This window comes from Mastigoproctus giganteus, chromosome 9 (assembly GCF_048544385.1).
Source record: "Mastigoproctus giganteus isolate SK-2022 chromosome 9, ASM4854438v1, whole genome shotgun sequence".
Lineage (NCBI taxonomy): Eukaryota > Metazoa > Arthropoda > Arachnida > Uropygi > Thelyphonidae > Mastigoproctus > Mastigoproctus giganteus.
In genome coordinates, this window is record NC_143583.1 from 117,221,742 (window position 1) to 117,245,789 (window position 24,048).

Here is a 24,048-nt window from a genome sequence, read left to right on the forward strand (position 1 = left end):
TGTTAATACAGTAATGATAGTATGCTGCTGCAACAGGATCCGGAAAAGTTGAGTAGATAGCTGAGAAGTGGCAACTGCAGTTTAACATTGACAAATGCAAAGTACTGCATATGGGCAGCAGTAACCAAATTGAAATGAACCAACTTGGTGGTATTACACTCAGGGTAGTGGAGAATGAAAGAGAGCTGGGTGTAACTGTGCAGTCAGATCTGAAGTTTTCTGACAGGGCAGACAGGCTGTCAGAGTAGGTTGTGGGGTCTTGTCAATGATATACAGGAATTTTGTGAGCAGGGATAAGGAGGTGATTATCCCCTTGTATAAGGCAATGATCATGCCACACCTTGAGTACTGCATACAGGTCTGGAAGTCCCATTTTAGGAAGGATGTAGAGTTGCTAGAACGAGTACAGAAAAGGGCAACAAAACTTGTGAAGGGAACAAGGGGGAACTAATCTCCAGAAGCTGAACAAATTTCAGCTTCTGGAGATTAGGCACCTGCGAAGGAATATGATTGAAGTGTATAAGGCCTTGAATGGATTGAGCAGGCTCGATGCTGATGGGATTCTTCCTCTTCTCAGATTACAAACCTGAGGGGGGGGTATAGATTCAAACTGAGGAAAGACAGTTGTAGAATAGATGTGCAGAAGTTTGCCTTTAGCCAGTGGGTAGTTGATTGCTGGAGCAAACTTCCATCTGTTGTTGTACAAGTTGATAGCTTAAATAAATTCAAGGCAGAACTAGACAAACATTTGGAATGAATGGATCAGTGAAATGGGAAGGGGTTTTTTTTTTTTTTTTTTTTTTGGCTGATGTTGTACAAACTTGCTTTCTTGCACCATGTGCCTCTACTAAAGCTAATGCAAATCCACTCAAAGTCCGAAACATCATAATCATATCTTCTTGCAATTTCATAGTTCCAGCAATTTGCAGAACAGCAGCATTTCTTGATAAGAGTACCCTTTTGTTCTGCTCAATAATCTTAATGCTCTTCTCTACACTCTCAACACAACTGATCCATATGCTTCATAAAATGGGGATTCCAGACTTGTATGCAATACTCAAGATGTGGCGTGACCTTTACCTTATACAATGGAATGATCTATTCCTTATCCCTGATAGTAAAATTCCTGTATATCATTGACAAAAACTCATGAGCTGTCCAGACACCTGTCTGCACTGCTCAAAGAACTTCATATCTCACTACACAATTACCCCTAAGGTCTTCTTCATTTTCCACTACTTAACACAGAGTAATTAATTACTTCTGGGTTACTACACTTAGGGTAGTAAAATTAAACTTCAATTGCATTTCTCAACCCATCTGCCTAACTTTTCTAATACAGTCATTAACCGCCCTACCAACCTTTATATAATCTGCAAACTTGGACCCTAACCCTGATATGCCTTCATCAATATCATTGATTTTTTTTTTTTTTTTTGGTAGTTGTTGGTGCATCGGCTTCTGTGGCCATAATGCACCTCCCAAGGTTTTTGCACTACTTTGATCCAAGCCTGAGGCGGGATTCGAACCCGCGACCTTTGGGTTGCCAGGCAGGCACTTTACCCACCTAGCTAGCCCATCGGCTCAATATCATTGATAAATATAAAGAAAACAACAATGTTCCCAACACGAAACCCTGGGGTGCTCCACTGACAACATTAGTCCACGAAGAGCAGTGTCCACTGATTACCACTCTCCATCTTATCCCAATTAACCATCCTTTAATCCGGGATTTCCCACCAAAGTGTGGTCTGTGGCCCAGTACCGTTCCACGAAAAGAAAATAAAGGCTGCCAAACAACTTATTTTAAATATACTTACATAAAACTATAATATTAGTAAAATAATAAGAGGAGTTTACCTCAATATGGTGCGTAGAACACTTCTGTATGATACCCTCCAGAAATTAAAACGGAAAAAACGAAAAAATCGACAACTTACCGGTACATTAGAGTAAAATATAAATAATTAAATAATCAATTTAACACAATTCAAATCAATTTAAAACAATTAAAAATCAAATTAACGCAATTAAAAGAATCTAACGAAAATATTCAAAACGATTTTTGAATCGTTTTAAAAATCGTTTTGAATATTTTCGTTAGATTCTTTTAATTGCGTTAATTTGATTTTTAATTGTTTTAAATTGATTTGAATTGTGTTAAATTGATTATTTAATTATTTATATTTTACTCTAATGTACCGGTAAGTTGTTGATTTTTTCGTTTTTTCCGTTTTAATTTCTAGAGGGTATCATACGGAAGTGTTCTACGCACTATATTGAGGTAAACTCCTCTTATTATTTTACTAATATTATTATCAACGTAGAACATATTGAGTAGTACAGCTCTGATTCATACTATCTAATAAAACTATAAGAAAATTTCCTGAAGAAATGAAAATGTAATAAAATACCAATTACCCAATTACACTAAAAATCCTCATTAAATAAATATTTATTTGCCCAAAAACAGACTCAAAAAGATGTCATTTTATGTAAACTTTTGATAATAAATATATCTTTTATTTATATTTACTGATGTTAATGAATACCTAATTGCAGGGTTTCCCAAGCTTTTTCAAGTTTGAGAAACCCTGCTTTAATCCATAGCAGCAACTTACCCATAATGCAACACTGCTCCAATTTGTACAGCAGTATTTTATGTCCCACAGTATCAAAATATTTCTTGAAATGAAAGTGTATGATATAAAAAGTATTTTTTTGCATCCAGTTCCTTTGTGGCTATATAGTAGTATCCAATCAAATTGGTCAGCCAAGATTTCCCTTTAAAAAACTCATGTTGTGTCTGAAGTATTGCAGCTTTGTCTAGATGATCCTGCATTACTTCTTTAACAAGTGATATCATTATTTTCCCTGGAACAGAAATTAAACTAACAGGTCTTTAGTTTATTCATGATTACTCGTGTAAGGGTAAAATTACTTTGACTCGTGTCACCCTTTGATCTCCCTTTGTAAATAGGGAATACATTCAGACAATTCCAGTCTGCAGAGACCTGACTGGAATCCAAAGATACTCTCATAATTATGGCTAAAGAGTTTGCTTACTTCCTTCTCTGCATCCCTTAATATAATTGGGTACATTCAATTCCTTTCCCAGGTGCCTTTCTTATGTTTAACTTCAACAATTTCTTCTTGGTTATTAAAAAATCATTTAGCTCCCTGTTAAAGTTTGATAAATTTCTTGCATCCTTATTTATTTGAAATATATTTATTTATTATTTATTTATTTATTTAATACTCATGTGCGAATGCAGATACAAAATACTCATTCTTTGTTTCAGCTACCAGAGCAGGATCAACACAAGTTGAACCATTGATATCAAGTGGACCAATATGACACGTCCTCCTTCCTTTAGAGTTTACATAAGTAAAGAAGTCTTTGATGGTTTTTTGCGCCCTTTGCCAAGGATTTCTTGTAATCTGCCTTCACTTGCCTAACCTCCTTAGTGACTTGATTACAGAATAGGTTATAGCTACCATAGGCTTCTGTGTTTCCTGATAATTTATATGCATCCAATGCATTTTTCTTCTCTGCCATAAGTCTTATTAGTTCATCTGATATCCATTTAGGTCTTAACCTTGAACAGTATTTCTTAGTTGGTATGGAAAGCATTGTTGCTTCTATGATTAATTCCTTAAAAGCTTCCCATTTAGAATTTGCTGATGGTAACGTCATCAGTTGGTCCCACTGTATAGAATGTAAAACTGTCTGAGACCCTTGATGGCAGCTACATCTTTAAATATATCCCACATCAATAAACTATAATCCCTACCACCTAGTGACTTTTTTTATCTGCAGATTCTTAATGTAGGAATAATCCTGCTGATAATCAGATCAAAAGTATTACTCCCTCTTGTTGCCTCTATAACAAGCTGCTGTAGAATACAGTCATCCAATAAATCCACAAAGGTCTTGCTAGTGTGATAGTGACCAAACCACAAAATCAAGTCAATATCTAGAAAGTTAAAATTCCACATTAAAAAACATTCTGATTTATTGGCACACTCTCTTTCTCTGTACAGTTGTTTGTTGTACTGAACAGAGCCATTAGGCTTCATAACACGCACTTCCTCTCATTTTTGCTTTCCAATGCTTATTATTGTTGTTGCTCTTATATTATTTCTTCCTGACTAGGGGGTTCCACTCTGTGATGAGTATTGCTATCAAGTACACAGGGCAGTTGTTGTTATGTCTGGTGTTACTGTTGGTCAAGGAACTCTCTGACTACCCTACAGGTTTCCTGGATTTTGACTTTTGCTTTCTGGAGTTTCTTTAGGTGTTCTCTGGGAGATCTATTGATGCAAGGCTGTTATGTAGGGTCTTTGGCACCATACCAGTGGTTGACACGATGTTCAAGATGGTTGTTACTTGTTGCATATGACACATCTCTTTGATATCCTGTCTTAGGTTCATGTACTTCCCGATATTTTCCTTATGCATTTTCTGAAGGTTACCAGTGTTAGGCACCACTATGTCAATCAGACAGGTAGCCTTTTCCTTCTTGTTGACAAGGATTATGTCAGGTCTGTTATGTGGGATTGTGCTGTCCGTTATTATGGCACAGTCCCAGTACCTTTCTGGGTTGGGGTTTCTAGTACTGCCTTGGGTACGTACTTGTAATATGATACTTTCTTTAAACAACTGGCATTTCTTTGCTAGCTTCTGATGTATTATCCTACCTATCTAGTCACGTCTATGAGTGTACTCAGTCTGGGTAATCACCTTGCATCCAGCGATGATATGTTTCATCGTTTCTGAGGCCAGGTGGCATCGTCGAAATGTGTTATCTGACACTCCACGCTCCTTGGCAATGTATTTTCTATAGTTTCTGATGATGATTACCTGGTCTTCGATGGTGAGCATGAATCCCTCAGTCTCAGGGAAGCACGTCCTGCTCATGAGCCATGCATTGGAAGCAATTTTATCTATGTGATCTTGATGGAGATTATTGTAGTGTCTGATATGGAGTGTCTTCTTTGCCCATCTTTCTAGCTTCGTCTGTGCTGTCTGGACAGAAGGGGACTCCTCATTTAGGTTGAGTGGAGTATGCTGCCTATGTATCTTCATTATGACCTGGTAGAGTGCCGCTGCATTTACGAGAGTTTGAAGTGTAGGGTAGATCTGCTACCAATTCCTTAAATGCCGATCTTCAGGTAATTCTCCAGTGGGGCAAAGACAACTTAGTTGATTTCAACCCTTCTAAAACTCAGTCTTGTCTTATATCTCGCAAAAAGGATTCTTCTGCTCCTATGCTTATCTTTAGTGACACTCCGATTTCTAGGCAAAATGATATATCTCTTTTGAGGATTACCCTGACTTCTAATCTCTCTTGGCACAAGCACATTACAAATATTGCTTCCTCTGCATCTAAAAAACTTGGTTTTCTCTTTCGCTCTCGGCGTTACTTTTCTTCCAAACAGCTGCTCACTCTGTATAAATCGCAAATCCTCCCTGCCATGGAATATTGTTCCCACATCTGGGGTGGTGCCCCCAAAACCTCTCTCAGGCTTCTTGATTCCATTCAGAAGAGGGCAGTTAGGTTAATTAATGATTCATCTCTAACAGAGTCTCTCCACTCGCTTTCTCATAGACACACTGTTTCTGCTGCATGCCTCTTCTACAGATACTTCCATGGGCACTGTTCTTCTGAATTGGCTTCTATAATTCCCGCTCTCTCTCTCTTTCAAAACAGTCCGAACACGTGCTGCCACCAGCCAACATCCATTTACTGTCCAACTTCAAACCCATAGAACCAACTTTTCATCTTCCTCATTTATTCATTCAACTGCGGTTTTCTGGAACAACCTTCCTTCATACATATTTCCTGAAAATTACAATCTACAGAAGTTCAAGTCCAATGTCAACAAATATCTTCTTTCGTCTTCTCAACCTCCAACCCAAGCACGGTACTAAGTACTATAGGTTCTAATACCTCTCGTGTTTGGTGTTCACATAAAAAAAAAAAAAAAAAAGATGCCTTCGAGGAAACTAATAAGAGGGGTCCATCAAGCTCTCAGCTGCCTAACTGAAAGTCAGAGCTCACTCCTGTGAATCAGCCAACACAGCAGCAATCTCCAAGGCAGAATGCACTGGCCCCACAAGAACTAGTTATTGTTGGTGACTCTATTGTCAGGGAGATGGGGAATGTATTATGCAAAAAGGATATGTGGAACAGGACCAGGGTATATCTGCCAGGGGCTAAAGATGATGATGTTATAGAGCAGATATCATCTCTTAAGGGCACAAAAGGTGATATTGTTGTACACGTTGGCACTAATGACCTTAAGAGTAAAAGATCTGCAGATTTAATTAATAAGTACAGGTCAAAGTTGAAAAAAACTCACGAGCTAGGGTTGAATTTGATAGTGTCTGCAACTCTGCCCAGGCACGATAGGAGGGAGTATATGATGAGAGCCTTGTGAATCAATTCGTCCCTGAAGAGAATGTGCAAAGCTCATGGGATAGAATTCTTTTCATTGTAGTCTGTGCTTGCTAACAGGAGAGACTGCTTCTACAGGGATGGGATACACTTAATTAGAAAGGGTGCAAAAATATTTGCTGATGCTATCACTAACACGAAAAATCGCATCAACTAAGTGTGGTACTTGGTAGGTGGTAGACGGCAAAAATAAATCACTAAAATTCAAGACACGAAATTTTCAAAATAATTAAATGGACAATATTTCTGGCTGCACAAATTGTAACTAAAAGTCACTATTTGAATTGTCCGCATTTTCGTTTTATGGTTTTCGGGTTCCTTTTATTTTCACACAAACCATCTCTTGATAGTGTTACACACAAATGATCTACTTATGACTAATTCTTTGTTTGTATATCGCAAACAAGATTGCAGGCCATGAATAGGTTCACCTGAATTGGTTCCTGACAGATGCTATTGTAATTCTAATTATAAAGTGTCCCACGGCTTTCAGGGAAGTCTGTAGCCACTAATTCAATCGTCAGCAATTTTGCTTTATGGTTTTCACATTCTTTCTTTGGTTTTTTCATGGCAAGTGTCTACTTGTGGCTAATTCTTCCTTTGTATACCACAAATGAGACGGCTTGGTCGCAGTCTATAAACAATACATTTTATAACCTTTTTATTATATATGCATCTGTACTGTAATATTGCAAGATTGCATGAAGATAAGCTGAGGGCCTGAATGAGTTTTTAGAAAAATTAATAAATGATTGATACACATGCAAAGAAAAAGCAAAGAAGAATAACATTATTACACTACAGTATTTGCATGTTTGATTATAATTTGTAAAATAATAATAAGAGAAGTTTACCTCAATATAATATGTAGAACACTTCTGTATGATTAAAAAAAAAAGGTAAACTGCAGCCATTATCAACCCACTGCAGGATGGAAGCCTCCTCAACAATTCACGTTGAGGGAAATGGACCATAATCTGCCATGCTGGTCCAGTGCGGGTTGGCAGATCGACCGTATTTAGCAGTCAGGGGCTTGAACCCCAGTCTACTCAAGGAGCATGTGCTACTGCACTCCCGCTCCTGACCACTGGGCTACAGAAACACTTCTGTATGATACTCTCCAGCAATTCAAACGAAAAAAATCGAAAATCTTACATAACAGTAAAAATAATTAAAAATCAATTGAACACAATTAAAAATCAATCTAATGCAATTAAAAATTAAATAGATTAATTAAAAGAAATTTAACGAAATAATGCAAAACAATTTTCCTTCCTGAAGCTGACAATGCTTTTCGACCGTATGTTATGATCACAGGAATGAAAATAAAAATAATAATAAAAAAATATGCTACATGTACCCCCCAAAGATTACTCCCCCCAGTGCAAATGCTCTGGATTCAACACTGCTTGAGTTGGTGGTGGACATTTTGAACATCAGGTTCATGTTTACTGAATAATCTTTCTGAGATACCAAAGCAAAGTGATTTATAAATAAATTTGACTCCCCCTGTGTATACATTTATTTCATTCTTCCAAACTGTGATAGTTACTTACCTTCACATGAATTCGATTCTGTATTATATTCATATCCATCCTCACACTCACAGTAAAATGATCCAATTGTATTAGTACACCTGCCACCATCACATACCCCCGGAATTGCTTCACATTCATTTACATCTGAAAGACATCACAAACAAATCCTGTATTAAATATAGACAATCAGTGAGCACAATAATTAATTTAATTCTGAAAAACACATGGAATTTTAACTTTTTATGGAGTATGTATGTATGTATATATATTTACAATCTTCATGTATGGGGGCCCCTACGCAGTGCACGTTTATTCAAAGTCATTCCAAAAAAATGCTTCAAAGTACATTAAAAATCATCTAGTAGGTGATTCCATCTCTTATGTGAGTGCCCAATATAGATAAGAGATGGAAGCACCTACCAGATAACAGATGGCAGTAAACAAATAGATTTTACAATCAGAGGAGGAAATTTCACCTGTCAGCCACTATTAACTGGATTTGGCTTACACAAGCCAAATTTGTTTGTAATTGAGATCCAAAAGTTAATAAAATTATTATTATATTAGTAGTAGCAAATGATGTAAGAAACAAAGCTTATACAGCATTAGCGGAAAAAAACACACACACCATGTCACCTATTCATCCCTTCTGATAGTTCATAAAGTTATTCCATGAATTTATTCAAACTACACAATTTTAAACCAGATGGAAGTGTGTTCCAACATCCAACTACCCACTGACTGAAGGAAAACTTCTACACATCTATCCTGCAACCAACCTCCCTCAATTTAAATTTATCAACCTCATGTGTACATATATTGTTTGGTGCGACATACGCAGTGGAAAAGAAAATATGAGAGTAGGTGTGTGTTATAGGCCTAATGAATCTGGTGAGTATAATGAGCAATTGTGCAGAGAAATTGAGTGGGCCAGTAAATCACAGTGTCTTATAATGGGGGATTTTAATTTCCCAGAGATTGACTGGAATTTGTGGATTGGTCACTCACACACTAGCAAAGGTTTTGTGGATTTATTGAATGATTGTTTTCTACACCAGCATGTTCAGGAGGCAACTAGAGGGAGTAATACTCTTCATCTGATTATCAGTAGCGTTTCCTCATGCATTAAGAATCTGCAGATAAAGGAACTACTAGGTGGCAGTGATCACAGTGTGCTGAAGTGGGATTTACTCAAAGAGGTAAGTACCAATCAGGGGTAAAGGGAAGGGTTTTTGCTTTCTTAAAGGCGACTATGGAGGTCTGAGACAGTATTTAAATTCTATACAGTGGGACAAACTGATGATGTTACCAACAGCAAATTCAAAATGGGAAGCATTCAAAGAATTAATCTTGGAAGCTACTAGGCTTTTCATACCAACTAAGAAATATTGTACAAGGTTTAAGCTTAAATGGATGTCAGATCAACTAATGAGACATGTGGCAAAGAACAAAAATGCATGGGATACATATAAATTAATGGGTTACATGAAAGCGTAAGATAGATATCAGCTTGTCTGTAACCAAATCACAAAGGAGGCTAGGAAGGCAAAAGCAGATTACAAGAAATCTTTGGCAAAGGATGCAAAGAAAAACAGCAAGGAGTTCTTTACTTATAAACTCTAGAAGGAAGGGGATGAATTAGATTGGTCCACTGGATATCGATGGTTCAACTATTGATGATTCTGCTCAGGAAGCTAACAAACTAAATGAATATTTTGCATCTAAATTCACACATGAGGAGTTACTCTGGCAGTAAGCTAGATAATCTTGTAATAACTGACAATAAAGTGGAGGAGAAATTGTTGAAAATAAACATAAGAAAGGCACCTGGGATAGATGGAATCTATCCAGTTATATTTAAGGAGGCAGCAAAGGAAATAAGCGAACCCTTAGCCATAATTATGATAGTTTCCTTGGACTCAAAGGAGGTACCCATGGACTTGAGATGTGCAAATGTGACCCCAATCCAAAAAGGAGGTTCAAAGGGAGACACAGGTAATTACAGACCTATTAGTTTAACTTCTGTTCCAGGGAAATTAATGAAGACACTGTGGTTAAAGAAGCATTGCAGGATCATCTAGACAAGACTTCAGTTATAGCTCGGACACAGCATGGGTTTGTTAAGGGAAAGTCTTATCTGACCAATTTGATTGGACTAATGTTATTAATGGAGTCCCCAGGGTTCAGTGTTGAGTCCATTGTTGTTTTCTGTATTCATTAATGATACTGATGATAGTATATCAGGCTTAATGTCCAAGTGTGCAGACGATATGAAGGTCAGCAGGTTGTTAATGACAGTAAAAAAAGTAAAGTGCAGCCATTATCAACCCACTGCAGGATGGAAACCTCCTCAACAATTCATGTTGAGGGAAATGGACCATAATCTGCCACGCTAGTCCACTGCGGGTTGGCAGATCGACCGTATTCAGCAGTCAGGAGCTTGAACCCCGGTCTACTCAAAGAGCGTGTGCTACTGCACTCCCGCTCCTGCCCACTCGGCTAAGGAGGCCTTTAATGACAGTACGCTACTGCAACAGGATCTAGAAAAGTTGAGCAGATAGACTGAGAGGTGGCAACTGAAGTTTAGCATTGACAAATGTATAAAGTACTGCAGATGGGACAGAGCAATATGGCCTTAGTTGCTAATGCTCCTAAAAACCAAATAAGAAACAAACAAACTGCATATGGGAAGTAGTAACCCCAGAGTAAAATATCAACCGTGTGGTACTACACTGACAGTGGTAGAGGGTGAAAAGGACTTAGGGGTAATTGTGCAGGCAGATATAAAGTTTTCTGAGCAGTGCAGATGGTCTGCAAGAGTAGCTCATGGTGTCTTGTCAATGATATACAGGAATTTTTCTAGCAGAGATAAAGAGGTGATTATATCCTTGTATAAGGCAATGGTCAGGCCACACCTTGAGTACTGTATACGTCTGGAGGCTTCATTTTAAGAAGGATGTAGAGCTGTTGGAACAAGTACAGGGAAGGGCAACAAGATTAGTGAATGGAACAAAGGGTTGCTCTGATGAAGAAAGGTTTAAGTTTTGCAAATTACAGTGTCTGAAGACTAGGCACCTGCGAGGTGATCTGATTGAGTTGTATAATGTGTTGAATGGTTTGAGCATGCTCAATACTGATGGGATTCTTCCTCTTGCTCAGAATAATTGCCTGAGAGGGCATAAATTCAAATTGAAGAAAAACAGTTATAGGATAGATTTGCAGAAGTTTGCCTTTAGCCAGCAAACAAACGACAGATGGAACATACTTTCATCTGTCATTGTAGAGGTTGATAGCTTATACAGATTCAAGGCAGAACTAGACAAACATTTGAAGTGAGTGGACGGGAATGAAATGAGAAGGTGTGTGTTTATTTTTTCTTTTTTGGCTAATGCTATATAAGCTTGCTTTCTTGCATCATGTGCCCTTGCGAATGATAATGCTAATGTAGTCAGAGCAAGAGGAAGGAGTCCATTAGCATTGAGCTTACTCAACCCATTTAAAGCCTTAAACACCTTAATCAAACCTTGGGTATCCACAGCCTACAAATGCTGCAATTTGCAAATCAGAAGCCTTTCCTGATAAGAACATCCTTTTGTTACTCCCAATAACCTCGATGCTTTCCTCTGCCTTCATTCCAAATCCAAATCCTTCCAAATCCTTCTGAATCTTATACACTGGAATAATGAAATCCTTCTCCCTGCTAGCAAAATTCCTTTATATCACTGACATAAACCCCATGAGCTCAAAGTAGCCCATATGCACGCCTCAGAAAACGTGATATCTGAACTCACAACTACCCCAAATCTTTTTTGTTCTTCAATTATTTGTTCTATGATCATTGCTACCCATGTGCAGTACATTACATTTGTCAATGTTAAACTTCAGTTGCTATTTCTCAGCCCATCTGCCTAATTTCTCTAGATTTTATTCAGTAGCATACCCTGATTACAAATCATTAACCACCTTGCCAACCTTTTTAACATCACAAAAATCAGAAATTAAGTCTGATATGCATTCATCATTAATAATATGCAATATAATATCATTAATAAATATAAAAATTGGGCCCTGCACTAGACCCTGGTAAACTCCATTAAAGAACATTAGTCCAGGAACAGCAGTTCCATTAATGACCACTCTCTTCCTTCACCCACTCAATTATCCTCTTATAATAACAGTAACTTGCCCTTAATGCCACACTGTTCCAATTGTACAGCAGTCTTTTATGTGCAACAGTATCCAAAGTGTTTATGAACTCTAAGTATATTATGTCAAAATTATATTTTGCACCCAGTTCCATTGTTACTGCATCATAATATCCAATCAAAATATATCATCCTACATTGCCTTTTTCACCAGCAACCACTGGTGGTCCCAGGAATAGGCTAAAGGGGCTATAGCTCCTCCAATATAACCAAAAATAATTTATTTTTATTTACTGCTGATGATTAAAAATTACTTATTCTGCTAACTTTAGCCCCTCACTTTAAGTGTTATGGCCGAACTGCCCCTTTAGAAAATCCTGAGAATACCATTGTAAACGACTCCATTATTTTTCCTTGAACATAAATTAAGCAAACAGGTCTATAATTACTCATGTCACCCTTTGATCCCCATTTGTGAATTGGGAATACATTCGCATAAAGCCCACAGGGATCCTCGACAAATCCAGAGATGCTCTTATAATTATGGCTAAGGGTTTGCTTACTTCCTTTGCTGCTTCCCTTAATATAATTGGATAGATTCCATTTACTCCATGTACCTTTTTATGTTTAACCTCAACAATTTCTCTTACTGGTCCACTATTTCTCTGTACACTTTTTAGCATTAGTAGAGGCATATGATGCAAGAAAGCAAGCTTAAACAACATCAGCCAAAAAAAAATCCCTTCCCATTACACCCATCCATTTGCTCCAAAAGACTGTCCAGTTCTACCTTGAATTTATTTAAGTTTCAACTTACACAATGACCAATGAAAGTTTGTTCCAGCAATCAACCACTTGCTAGCTAAAGGCAAGATCCACACATCTTTTCTAAAACTGTCTTTCCTCAACTTGAATTTATGCCCCCTCAGGTGTACAATCTGAGCAAGAAGAATTCCATCACCATTGCACCTGCTCAAACCATTCAACACCTTATACACCTCAACCTGGTCTCCAGACGCTAAAATTTGCAGAAGTTCAGTGTTTCTTCGTAACAGCAACCATTTGTTCCCCTCACCAATCTCCTTGTCCTTCTCTGGGATGTGGAGTTACTTGATCCAGTAACTCCACATCCTTCCTAAAATGAGGTCTCCAGACCTACATGCAGTACTCAAGGTGTGGCCTGACCATTGCCTTATACAACAGGATAATCACCTCCTTATCCCTGCTAGCAAAATGCCTGTATATCATTGACAAGACCCCATGAGCTGTTCTGGCAGCCTGTCTGCACTGCTCAGAAAACTTCATATCCGACTGCACAATTACCACCATGTCCTTTTCATTCTCCACTACCCTAAGTATAGTACCACACAGTTGGTGGTTAATTTCAGTAACAACATACTGTTATTACTGAAATTAACAACTCTGCCACCTCATAGCATCTGCAAACTTCGACATTAAGCCTGATATACCTTCATCAATATCATTGATAAATATAGAAAACAACAATGGGCCCAGCATCGAACGCTGGGGTACTCTGCTAATAACATTAGTTCATGAAGAGCAGTTTCCATTGATTACCACTATCTGTCTTCTCCCACTCGACCATCCCTTCATCCATAGCAGCAACTTTCCCTTAATGCCATACTGCTCCAATTTGTACAGCAGTTTTCCATGTGCAACAGTATCAAAAGCTTTCCTGAAATCCAAGTATATGATATCAAAATTATTTTTTGCATCCAGTTCCTTTGTGACCATGTTGTAATATCCAATCAAATTTGTCAGACAAGACTTACATTTAACAAACCCATGCTGTGTCTGAACTATAATGCAGTCTTGTCTAGATAATATTGTATAATCTGTATAATCTTGCTACCTCTACTTTCCCAGATAATGATTGGAGAGTGTCCAAATAGTGTGTATGGGGGGGGGGCATTGTCGAGGTCACGTTACGTCAACAACCTGGGTATATTTTTATCATGTGTAAATACAAAAATTTCATTACTTCATATAGTATGTCCCCTCCTACTCTTTCTTAGTACTGAATACACCATGAATTGTCAAACTAATAGAGTAAGCTTAGCTGCGAAAAGATCTAAACCTCACAAATGCTTCCTAGTTCGTTTCACAAATATACATGGTCTCAATTTTAATCTCAACAATGTCCATTTCCACTTGCAGTCTGCCAAATCCCATGTACTTTTTCTGACAGAATCTCAGTTACCAGTTGATTCAACTACTGCTCATCTCAGTTGCCCAAATTATTCGCTGTATGATTCCTTTCGCCTCAAATGTGGTACTTGTGCATATGTTCATTCCGATATTCCATGTCAGAGACTCGGTAATTTGTAATTTCCTCTTTCCGATCTTCTCTAGCTTAAACTCTTTCTACCTCATTGTGTCAAATTCATCTGTTGTCTCTACCGTTCTCCCAACTCCACTAATCACTTGGAACTCTTTGACTTCCTCTCTATGCAACTTGACTTTCTCCAGTCCAACTTTCCTAACAGTGAGGTATATTTCCTTGGTAATTTTAATCTTCACAACTCCAGCTGGCTTCCTTTTCTAGTTACACCAACCCAGCTGGTCGAGATGCTGAGGCTTTTGCAATTACTAATGACCTTGCACAGGTTGTTCATTTACCTACAAGAATACCGGACAATCCTAACCATACAGCCAACATGCTTGATCTTTTTCTCACAAACAACCCTTCTAAGTATATGATCGAAGTGAGTAGTCCTTTAGGCATCTCAGATCACAACTTGGTGATTGTCTCTTCTCCAATGGAGCCTTCATCTCATGGCTATTCTCAACCTCGTATTGTTTAGCATTACAAGAATGCAAAATGAGATTACCTGCAAGATTTCTTTTCTTCTTTTCCTTGGTCGGATTACTGTTTCAAAACTTCTGAAGTCAATGTTTGCTCAGATCGTGTCAGTGAAATTATTCTTGTAGGAATGGAATCCTTTATTCCACACTTCACTTAAAAATCTTGTCCTTTATCTAAACCTTGGTTTTTCCAATAAATGTGCTAAGGCTGTTCAAGAGAAGAATGTTGCATATTGTAACTGGCTTGTTTCCAACTCTTCAGTTTCATTTTCTGCCTACACCAAAGCTCGCAACAATTGTAAAGCAGTTATTAATCAATCCAAACTAGATTCTGAACAGGCTAAGAATAGGAAACTTGCTTCTTTCCCTAATGGTAGCATTCTGACTTTGGCAAGAGAGCATTCTGGTCTCTTGCCAAAGCTACAGGCCACAACGTTTGCCCGTCTCTCCTCCCACCTCTGTCAAAAGCAGATAGTTCTCTTGTCACTTCAGCCAAGGATAAAGCTGACCTGCTAGCATCCCATTTTTCTTTCAACTCATGTATTAATGACCTTGGTAAAACACCTCCCACCATTCCCAACATGCTCCAATCAATGCCTCCTATGTTCTTCTGTCAAAAGGATGTCTGAAGGATTTTGACGAATCTTGATGCTGAGGTCCTGATGGTATTTCTCCACTTGTTCTCAAAACCTGTGCTCCTGAACTTACACCTGTTCTTTGCCACCTTTTTTCACTTTCTTATTCCAAAGGCTTCGACTTCTCAAATATCCGCTACCATCCCTTAAATGCTGATCTCCAGGTAATTCTCCACTGGCACAAAGACAACTTAGTTGATTTCAATCCTTCCAAATCTCAGCCTTGTCTTATATCTCACAAAAAGGATTCTTCTGCTCCTATGTTTATCTTTGGTGACACTCCAATTTCTAGGCAAAATGATATATCTCTTTTGGGGATTACCCTGACTTCTAATCTCTCTTGGCACAAGCACATTACAAATATTGCTTCCTCTGCATCTAAAAAATTTGGTTTTCTCTTTCGCTCTCGGCGTTACTTTTCTTCCAAACAGCTGTTCACTCTGTACAAATCGCAAATCCGCCCTACCATGGAATATTGTTCCCACATCTGGGGCGGTGCCCCCAAAACCTCTCTCAGACTTCTAGATTCCATTCAGAAGAGGGCAGTTAGGTTAATTAATGACTCCTCTCTAACAGAGTCTCTCCACTCACTGTCTCATAGATGCACTGTTTCTGCTGCATGCCTTTTCTATAGGTGCCTCTGTAGCCAGGTGCACAGGAGCAGCAGTGCATAGCACACGCTTCTTGATTAGACTGGGGTTCGAGACTGTGACCACCAAATACGGAAGATGCAGAAAGGTCAGGGAATGACTACCATATTCCCGGAGCAATATGGCCTTAGTTGCTAATGCTCCTAAAAACCAAATAACAACAAATAACAACAGCCTTTTCTACAGATACTTCCATGGGCACTGTTCTTCTGAGTTAGCATCTATAATTCTGCCTCTCTCTTTCAAAACAGTCTGAACACATGCCGCCACCAGCCAACATCCATTCACTATCCAACTTCAAACTCACAGAATCAACTTTTTATCTTCCTCGTTTATTCATTCAACTGCCGTTTTCTGGAACAGCCTTCCTTCATACATATTTCCTGAAAATTACAGTCTATAGAAGTTCAAGTTTAATGTCAACAAATATCTTCTTTCATTTTCTCAACCTCCAGCCCAAGCATGATACTAAGTACTATAAGTTATAATACCTCTCATGTTTGGGGTTTCATAAAAAAAAAAAAAAAAAAAAAAGATGATCATGCACTGTTTCTTTAACCAGTTATTCCATTATTTTCCCTGGAACAGAAACTAACATGTCTGTAATTACTCGTGCCACCCTTTGAACCCTGTTCATGAATAGGGGATACATTTGCACATCTCCCGTCTGTGGAGACCTCCCCTGAATACAAGGATGTTCTCATAATTAATGGCTAATGGTTTGCTTACTTGTTTTGTTGCCTCCTTTAATATAACTGAATAGATCTCATCCATCCCAGGTGCCTTTCTTATGTTTAACTTCAATAATTTCTCCTCCACTCTGCTCTCAGTTATTACAAATTAATTTAGCTCCTTGTTAGAGTTTTTGACAAACGTTTGCCATTCCCCTCCCTAAACAGCTCCTCATGTCTGAATGTAGATGCATAATACTCATTCAGTTTGTCATCCCCTTCCTTCTAGAGTTTACATAAGTAAAGAAGTCTTTGCTGTTTTTCTTTGCATCCTTTGCCAAAGAATACTCATAACCTGCCTTCGCCTGCCTAATGTCCTTTGTGACTTTATTACAAACTAGCTTATATCTACCATAAACTTCTGAGTCACTTGATACTTTATATACATCCCATGCATTTGTCTTCTCTGCCACATGTCTCATTAGTTCATATGACATCCGTTTAGGCCTAAATTCTGAACAGTATTTCTTAGTTGGTATTATCATTTTTATTATCGTCATTAGCCATATGATGCAAGGAAGCCTGAGGCTTATGCCGCACCAGCCAAAAAATAATTTCTGAACCACCCCGAGAGAGAGAGAGAGAGAGAAATAGAAGGGAATCACCAAGAAAGAGAAGAATGATGATACCCAGCTCAGGACCCTGGGTGTGCCAAACCCATACTCACTAGATGTGAGCCCCTGGGGTTAAATGAAAAGCCTAGTAGCTTCCAAGATTAATTCCTTGAATACTTCCCATTTAGAATTTGCTTTTGGTAACGTCATTAGTTTGTCCCAATGTATAGAATTTTAAAACTGTCTGAGACCACTGTAGTCACCATTACAAAAGGAGATTGTTCATTATATTCATCACAGCATTACACCTAACAAAAATCTTACTCTCATTTTTCTTTTCCTAATGCTAATGTCACACCTAAATGGCTCAACATTGTACTGGCTACCCAAATTAACTGGATGCACTGCCTTAGATTTAATATGCTTCTTAAGAGCCTAATCACCTTCCCTACTCTGTCTGTCCTTTCTGTACACATTGCACTCCCCATATTCAAATTCTACATCTCTGGTGTGTGTGAGTGACACCAAATTTCCAATATCCTTATAATGTCTGCTTTTAATGACTTAACCAGTACTACTACTACTAAGTACTACTAATTCATCAAATATATTTGCTATACTCCTACATTAGTATACATGGAAGTATACATGCACCTATTATTTATCTTAGTTACCCTAACAAAGCCTATGTATTTGCTGGATATATAAGAACTTACTGGGTGACCCTAATATAATATAATAATACACCTCATATATATACTTGTTTCGTGATGACTCTCAGCAGCCCTTGAAATATCTAATGTCTTGCTTTCCAGGCTGCTGCTTGTTCCAATAGAAGCACCACAAAATCACTTATACCTCTGCCAGTGGCTACTGTTAAACTATTAGTCTGTGTATCTGCCGCAAGCTAGAAAGTTTCTGATCGCCCTAACACTGCCTTGATAGCATTAGCAAATATTTCTGCATCCCTTCTATTCAAGTGTAGCCTATCCCAAAAGAACAGTCTCTCCAATAAGAGGCACAGATTAATTATAATGAGAAAAATTCTATCCCATGAGCCTTGCACAGTCTTTCCAGGGCCCTATTGATTGACAAGGCTTTCACATGTACTCCTCCTGTCATGCCTAGGCAGATTTGCAGAGAATTTCGATTAGTATTGATGAACAACGATATCACCTTTTGTGCCCCTAAAAGAAGATATCTGTTCTAAAATGCCATAAAAGTTTGCCCCGTGCAAATATACCTGGTCCAATTCCACCTACCCTTTTCACAAGCATATTTCCTGTTTCCCTGAGAACTGAGTCTCCAATTACAGCAACCTACTGTGAGACCACCACACAAGGTATCTGTTGTCACAACACTGTGCCATGAAGGATCCCATTGTGCCTTGCACATTGCCTGAATGTAGTCTCCAGCTTTGTGCTGGGTAGCTGAGTTCTTGAGGAAGATTCCTCTTTTTAATTTCTTTAAGCTATCCACCCTGTTCCTCAAACCCTCACATAAGCTCATCAGAACAGACTTGGTACTTAAAATCCTCATATTCTCTACAACAAAAGCAGACTTCCCCTTGGCTAAAAAGACTGCAACAAGTAGCACATTGAGTGTAGCTATGATTTGCAAGAGAACCCCCATCAACAGTTTTCTCTCATGTCCAAGCATTCCCACTACTTTGAGTTTTTTGCTTTGCAGCTCTTGTTTAGGCATGATTCTTGTATAAGTTTAATTAAAATTACCACATGAACTAAGAAATAAGGGTATAAATGCATTACCAGATTATGTTATTTATTATATGCTATGTTATTACATTTCTAAATAATGTTACTGCCTTTATAATTCCTTTGCTATAGCAAAAAAAAAAAAAAAATTTACCAAGCATGTGATTAGATCCTTCAATTCCTTTTTTGCTATAGGCAAAAAAATGTACCAAGCTATGTGATTAGAACTTTCAAATCTACATATTTATTACAATTATAACACTACCATCACTACTATAAACAAACTACTCATTATCATCATCATCAGCCATTTTCAATCCACTGCAGGATGAAGGCCTCTCCAGCAACTTTCCAGTTCCTTCTGTTTTGAGCACTGGCCATCCATTTACTACTCAAAAACTCATGAATTTCATCTATCCATCTCCGCCTTTGTCTTCCAGGTTTTCTTCTAGCTCCTCTTGGGTACCATTCTGTTATTTTCTTAGTCCATCGGTCATCATGTCTTCGAGCTATGTGTCCTGCACAAGACCATTTTAGTTCTTTAGTTTTGATAAGAATGTCCTTTACTTGAGTTTGCTGCCTAATCCATGTGTTTCTCTTCTTATCTAACAGTCTGATTCCCAATATAATTCGTTCCATTCTTCGCTGTGTAGTTCTTAGCTTCTCTTCCATTCTTTTGGTGAGTGCCCAAGTTTCACTTCCATAAGTCATGGTGGGGAGTATACGTTGATTCATTATTTTACATTTCAGACAAATTGGGATATTGCTCTTCAGTATGTGACTATATTTCCTGAATGCTATCCATCCAAAATTTATTCTTCTCTTGACTTCCAGCCATTTATCATTATTACGGCTAATAACTTGTCCCAGATAAGTATATGACTCCATCTTTTCAATTACTGCTCCTTCAATCGTTATTTCCCTTTCCGTGGCATACTTGTTCATCATTACTTTTGTTTTAGCCATATTCATCTTTAGTCCAAAATCCTTACTAACTGTGCATAACTGATTAAGATTTTCCTCTAATTCTTTGGGATCGTGGCTTATGACCACAATGTCATCTGCAAATCGTAAATGGTTTAGGTACTCTCCATTCACATTGACTCCTTTCTGCGACCAGTCTAATCTTCTGAAAGCTTCCTCAAGGGCAGCAGTAAACAGCTTCGGAGATATTGTGTCTCCTTGTCGAACTCCTTTCTCGATTTTAAATTTGCTACTGTCTTTGTCTAGTCTAATAAAGGATGTAGCACTCTCATATATTTTCTTCAAAATCATAATATATGGAGTATCTATGCCTTGTCTTTCCAGTGCCCGAAACATTGCCTTATGCTGTATGGAGTCAAATGCCTTTTCATAATCCACAAATGCCAGGCATAATGGTGTTTTATATTCATTTGCTTTCTCCATTAGCTGTGATATTACGTGAAGGTGATCCATAGTTGAGAATCCTGTCTTAAAGCCAGCTTGCTCTTTCGGTTGATTCTCATCAAGTATTCTTTCTAATCTGTTAGTAATGACCCTTGTGAACAACTTGTAGATGTGGGAAAACGAGATAATTGGTCTATAATTTCCAATTTCTGATTTATCTCCTTTCTTATGCAGCAAAACTATGATTGCATTATTCCACTGTTTAGGCATCACACCTTTTCTAATGCACTTTGTGAAGAGCCTTGCCAGTTTTTGTGTTATGTCTCTTCCTCCCAATTTTAACAACTCTACAGTAACTTCATCTTCCCCCGGGGCTTTCCGATTCTTCATTTTCTTCAATGCATGTTCTACCTCATCAGGAAGAATATCGGGTATGTCGTATGTGTTGCTACTTTGCAATCCATCTTCCCCACTGCTGGTATCATTCCCTCGCTCCTTGTATAATTCTCTATAGTAGTCTTCTGCTATTTGAATTATGCCTTCTCTGCTGTTTATAAGTACACCATCGCTATTCTTCAGTTTGAGTATCATTTGTCTTTCTGTATTACTACTCATGGCTGCTGATTTAAATCCTTTGTTTTCCCTTAATGCTTGTTCTACTTTTCTTGTGTTAAATCTTCTTATGTCCTCTCTGAGTCTCTTTCTAATGGCTTTGCATAACTCAGTATACTCAATTTTCTCCCTGTCAGTGTTTTTCTTGCTCTTCGTTTGTCGTCTTTGGTTCATCATGACAAGTGTTTCTTGACTAATTTTTTCTTCTTTGGATTTCTGTTTCCCTATAGGTTTCTTGGGCTTTATCACTTTCAGAAAGTTGTAATATTCCTCGTCGATATCTTGGTCCTGAGCAGTCTGCAGAAGCTCAAACTTGTTCTTAAGTTCCAGTACATACTGCTTTTTCTCTTCCTCTGTTATTTCAAAGACCTTTGTATTATTTACTCGAGTCAGTTTTTTCCTTTCCTTTCCTACATCTATATCAAGTGTACATCTTACCATTCTGTGATCACTTCCAACATTTACCTTATTCAGGACGGTAACATCATTCACAATATATCTTCTGTTAGTGAGGATGAAGTCGATTTCATTAGTTGTTAATCCATTTGGACTCTTCCATGTCCACTTTCTGTTCACCCTTTTCTTGAAAAAAGTGTTCATTACTGACAGTCCTTGAGATTCTGCAAATTCCACAAGTCTTTCACCTCTTTTATTTCTTTCACCAATTCCAAAATTTCCTATAGTTCCTCTTTCTGCGCTGTTTTGCCTTTTTCCAACCTTAGCATTGAAGTCCCCCATAATAATAGTGTAGTGGGTTTTCTGCTCATCTAGAAGACTCTCAATTTCAGTGTACATTTCTTCAACCTCTTCATCATCATGGCTCGATGTTGGTGCATAAACCATTATAATCTTTAGCTTGTACCTCTTAGAAATCTTGAATATTAGTCTTGACACCCTTGGTGATGTACTTTTGAATTCCAAAATGTTGTTTTTAAAATCTTTATGGACCAGAAACCCAACTCCACCTTCACTCCTTTCACTGTTTCCATTGGTGTACAGCAGATTTCCACTTGATAAACATATAAGTGATTCATTTCTTCTTCTTGTTTCAGCCAAACCGATGATATTCCAATTCACATTTTCTAATTCCTTTTCCAGCTCTAATATCCTGTCTTCACCGATGAGTGATCGTACGTTATAACAGGCCAAGTTCAATTTCCGTGCATGGCAGCCTGGTCGTACCCAGAGATTCTTAGCACCCTCTGCTTCCACTCTGATCCTCTCGCTGCCGTAAGAGGGAGAGTGAAAGCTGCTGGGGACTGAGGGCCATTTGTATTGTTGTGCTCTCATTGCTGGAGGGTTTGGTCTTTTCCTCTTCACGCTGACCAGGCGTCTTGAAGAGAACCACTCTACACGTTCGTTGCCACCTAAGTGACGTAACAGGGCTTACCATCGAGAAGGTGTGCGTGAGTGGATTTTAGGGAGGCAGGCCAACCGGACTTCTCCTAAATCTTCTGTAATAGAGAGATATTGGATCCATCAGTGTTTTAGGCTGAGTGTCTGATAACACACAGGATACCTGTTCCCCTCTAAGCCCCTTACAAACTACTACAAGTTACTAATTACAAGATAGGTTATTTGTGCTGAAATCACCAATAACAAAAGCCCTACGAATATTAAGTTATAACTTACTAAATCATATCTAAATTTAAGACTATGAAACTTCGGGATTTATTGGGGGCATCGGCAACTATGGCCATAGTGTGCCATATAAGAAAGAAGACCAAGAAAACAGCATTTTGGTAACTACACATACCATTATCATTAAAAATAAACCATGTAAATTCTTTGAACCCAAGGTAGGCATGGAGCAGAATTGATTTAGATGGGAACATTCCCTGCATAATGGCTATTTCTCCATCCAAATCTTTTTTTAATTGAAAACTGTGAAGAATACAGTGTTGAAACGTATCTAGCTTTTCCAGACTACAAAAAATCTTTATCTATGGCAGATAAGGTTATGCTATTAAAGAAACTTGATAACAGAACTTCAGTGAAGTGAATGAATAATTTTTGGTGTTGGTTCATTAACTGTATGTGACATGAAGGAAAGCAAGGTGAGCCTACTTAAATTCTATGCAGGCTGACAAAGGGAAAGGAATAGCAGAGATATTATTTATATATATTAATATGCTTTGCCATTATTTGCCATAATGGCAAATAATGGCAAAAAAAAACATACTGCTTACATAAATGGCAATAAACTACTTAAATACATTACCTTGCTATGTAAAATAAATTGCAGTATAGAAATCCTACAAGGCTCAGGTCACAAGGGAGTCAAATTTGGAGATATGAATGTACCCAGGTTTTTTGGATATGAGCACCACATCCCACTGTCTTAAGTTGTTTTGTTTGATAGACTTAGTAAACTACCACAGATTACCATATGCAATATGCAGTTTGAATATCAGTATTTTGGACTTCCTCTTGAGAGTCTAATTTAGCACCATGAAGATTACCTGATGAAGCTCCATGAAATTATTCTATTGTCACTGCCTCAATTATAAGAAATACAAAAATAATAAATAAGCAAGGACATACCTGAAGTGGAACCAGTGTACTTTTAAACATAATAGCTACAAAAAAATAAGTGCAGTAAAGTCTTACCATGGCATGATTGGGACTGAATATTTGTGATGAACCCACGGTCACAGTCTAATTTTGATGGACAATGCTCACATGGATGTCCCCATGCTAACCCAACGGTGGCACAGCACAGCTGTTTCGTGCAAATCACTCCAGTTAGTTGACCAGCACAGAACTGATTCTGCACTTTACGGAAACATGGTCCTGTTCTGTAATCTGGATTA

General features: G+C 38.0%; 1 protein-coding gene across 3 annotated transcripts in view; it reads right to left on the reverse strand.

Annotated features, from left to right (window-relative positions):
- Positions 1-24,048, reverse strand: part of LOC150080668 (fibrillin-2-like) — a 1,460,049-nt gene that overhangs the window by 1,267,217 nt on the left and 168,784 nt on the right. For all 3 annotated transcript variants that reach the window (XM_090381969.1, XM_090381968.1, XM_090381967.1), the window contains exons 5-6: positions 23,846-24,040; positions 8,018-8,143 (exon numbers count right to left, since the gene is read on the reverse strand). In XM_090381969.1, coding sequence (XP_090238095.1) covers positions 8,018-8,143; positions 23,846-24,040 — 321 coding nt within the window. The remainder of the gene's footprint in view (positions 1-8,017; positions 8,144-23,845; positions 24,041-24,048) is intronic.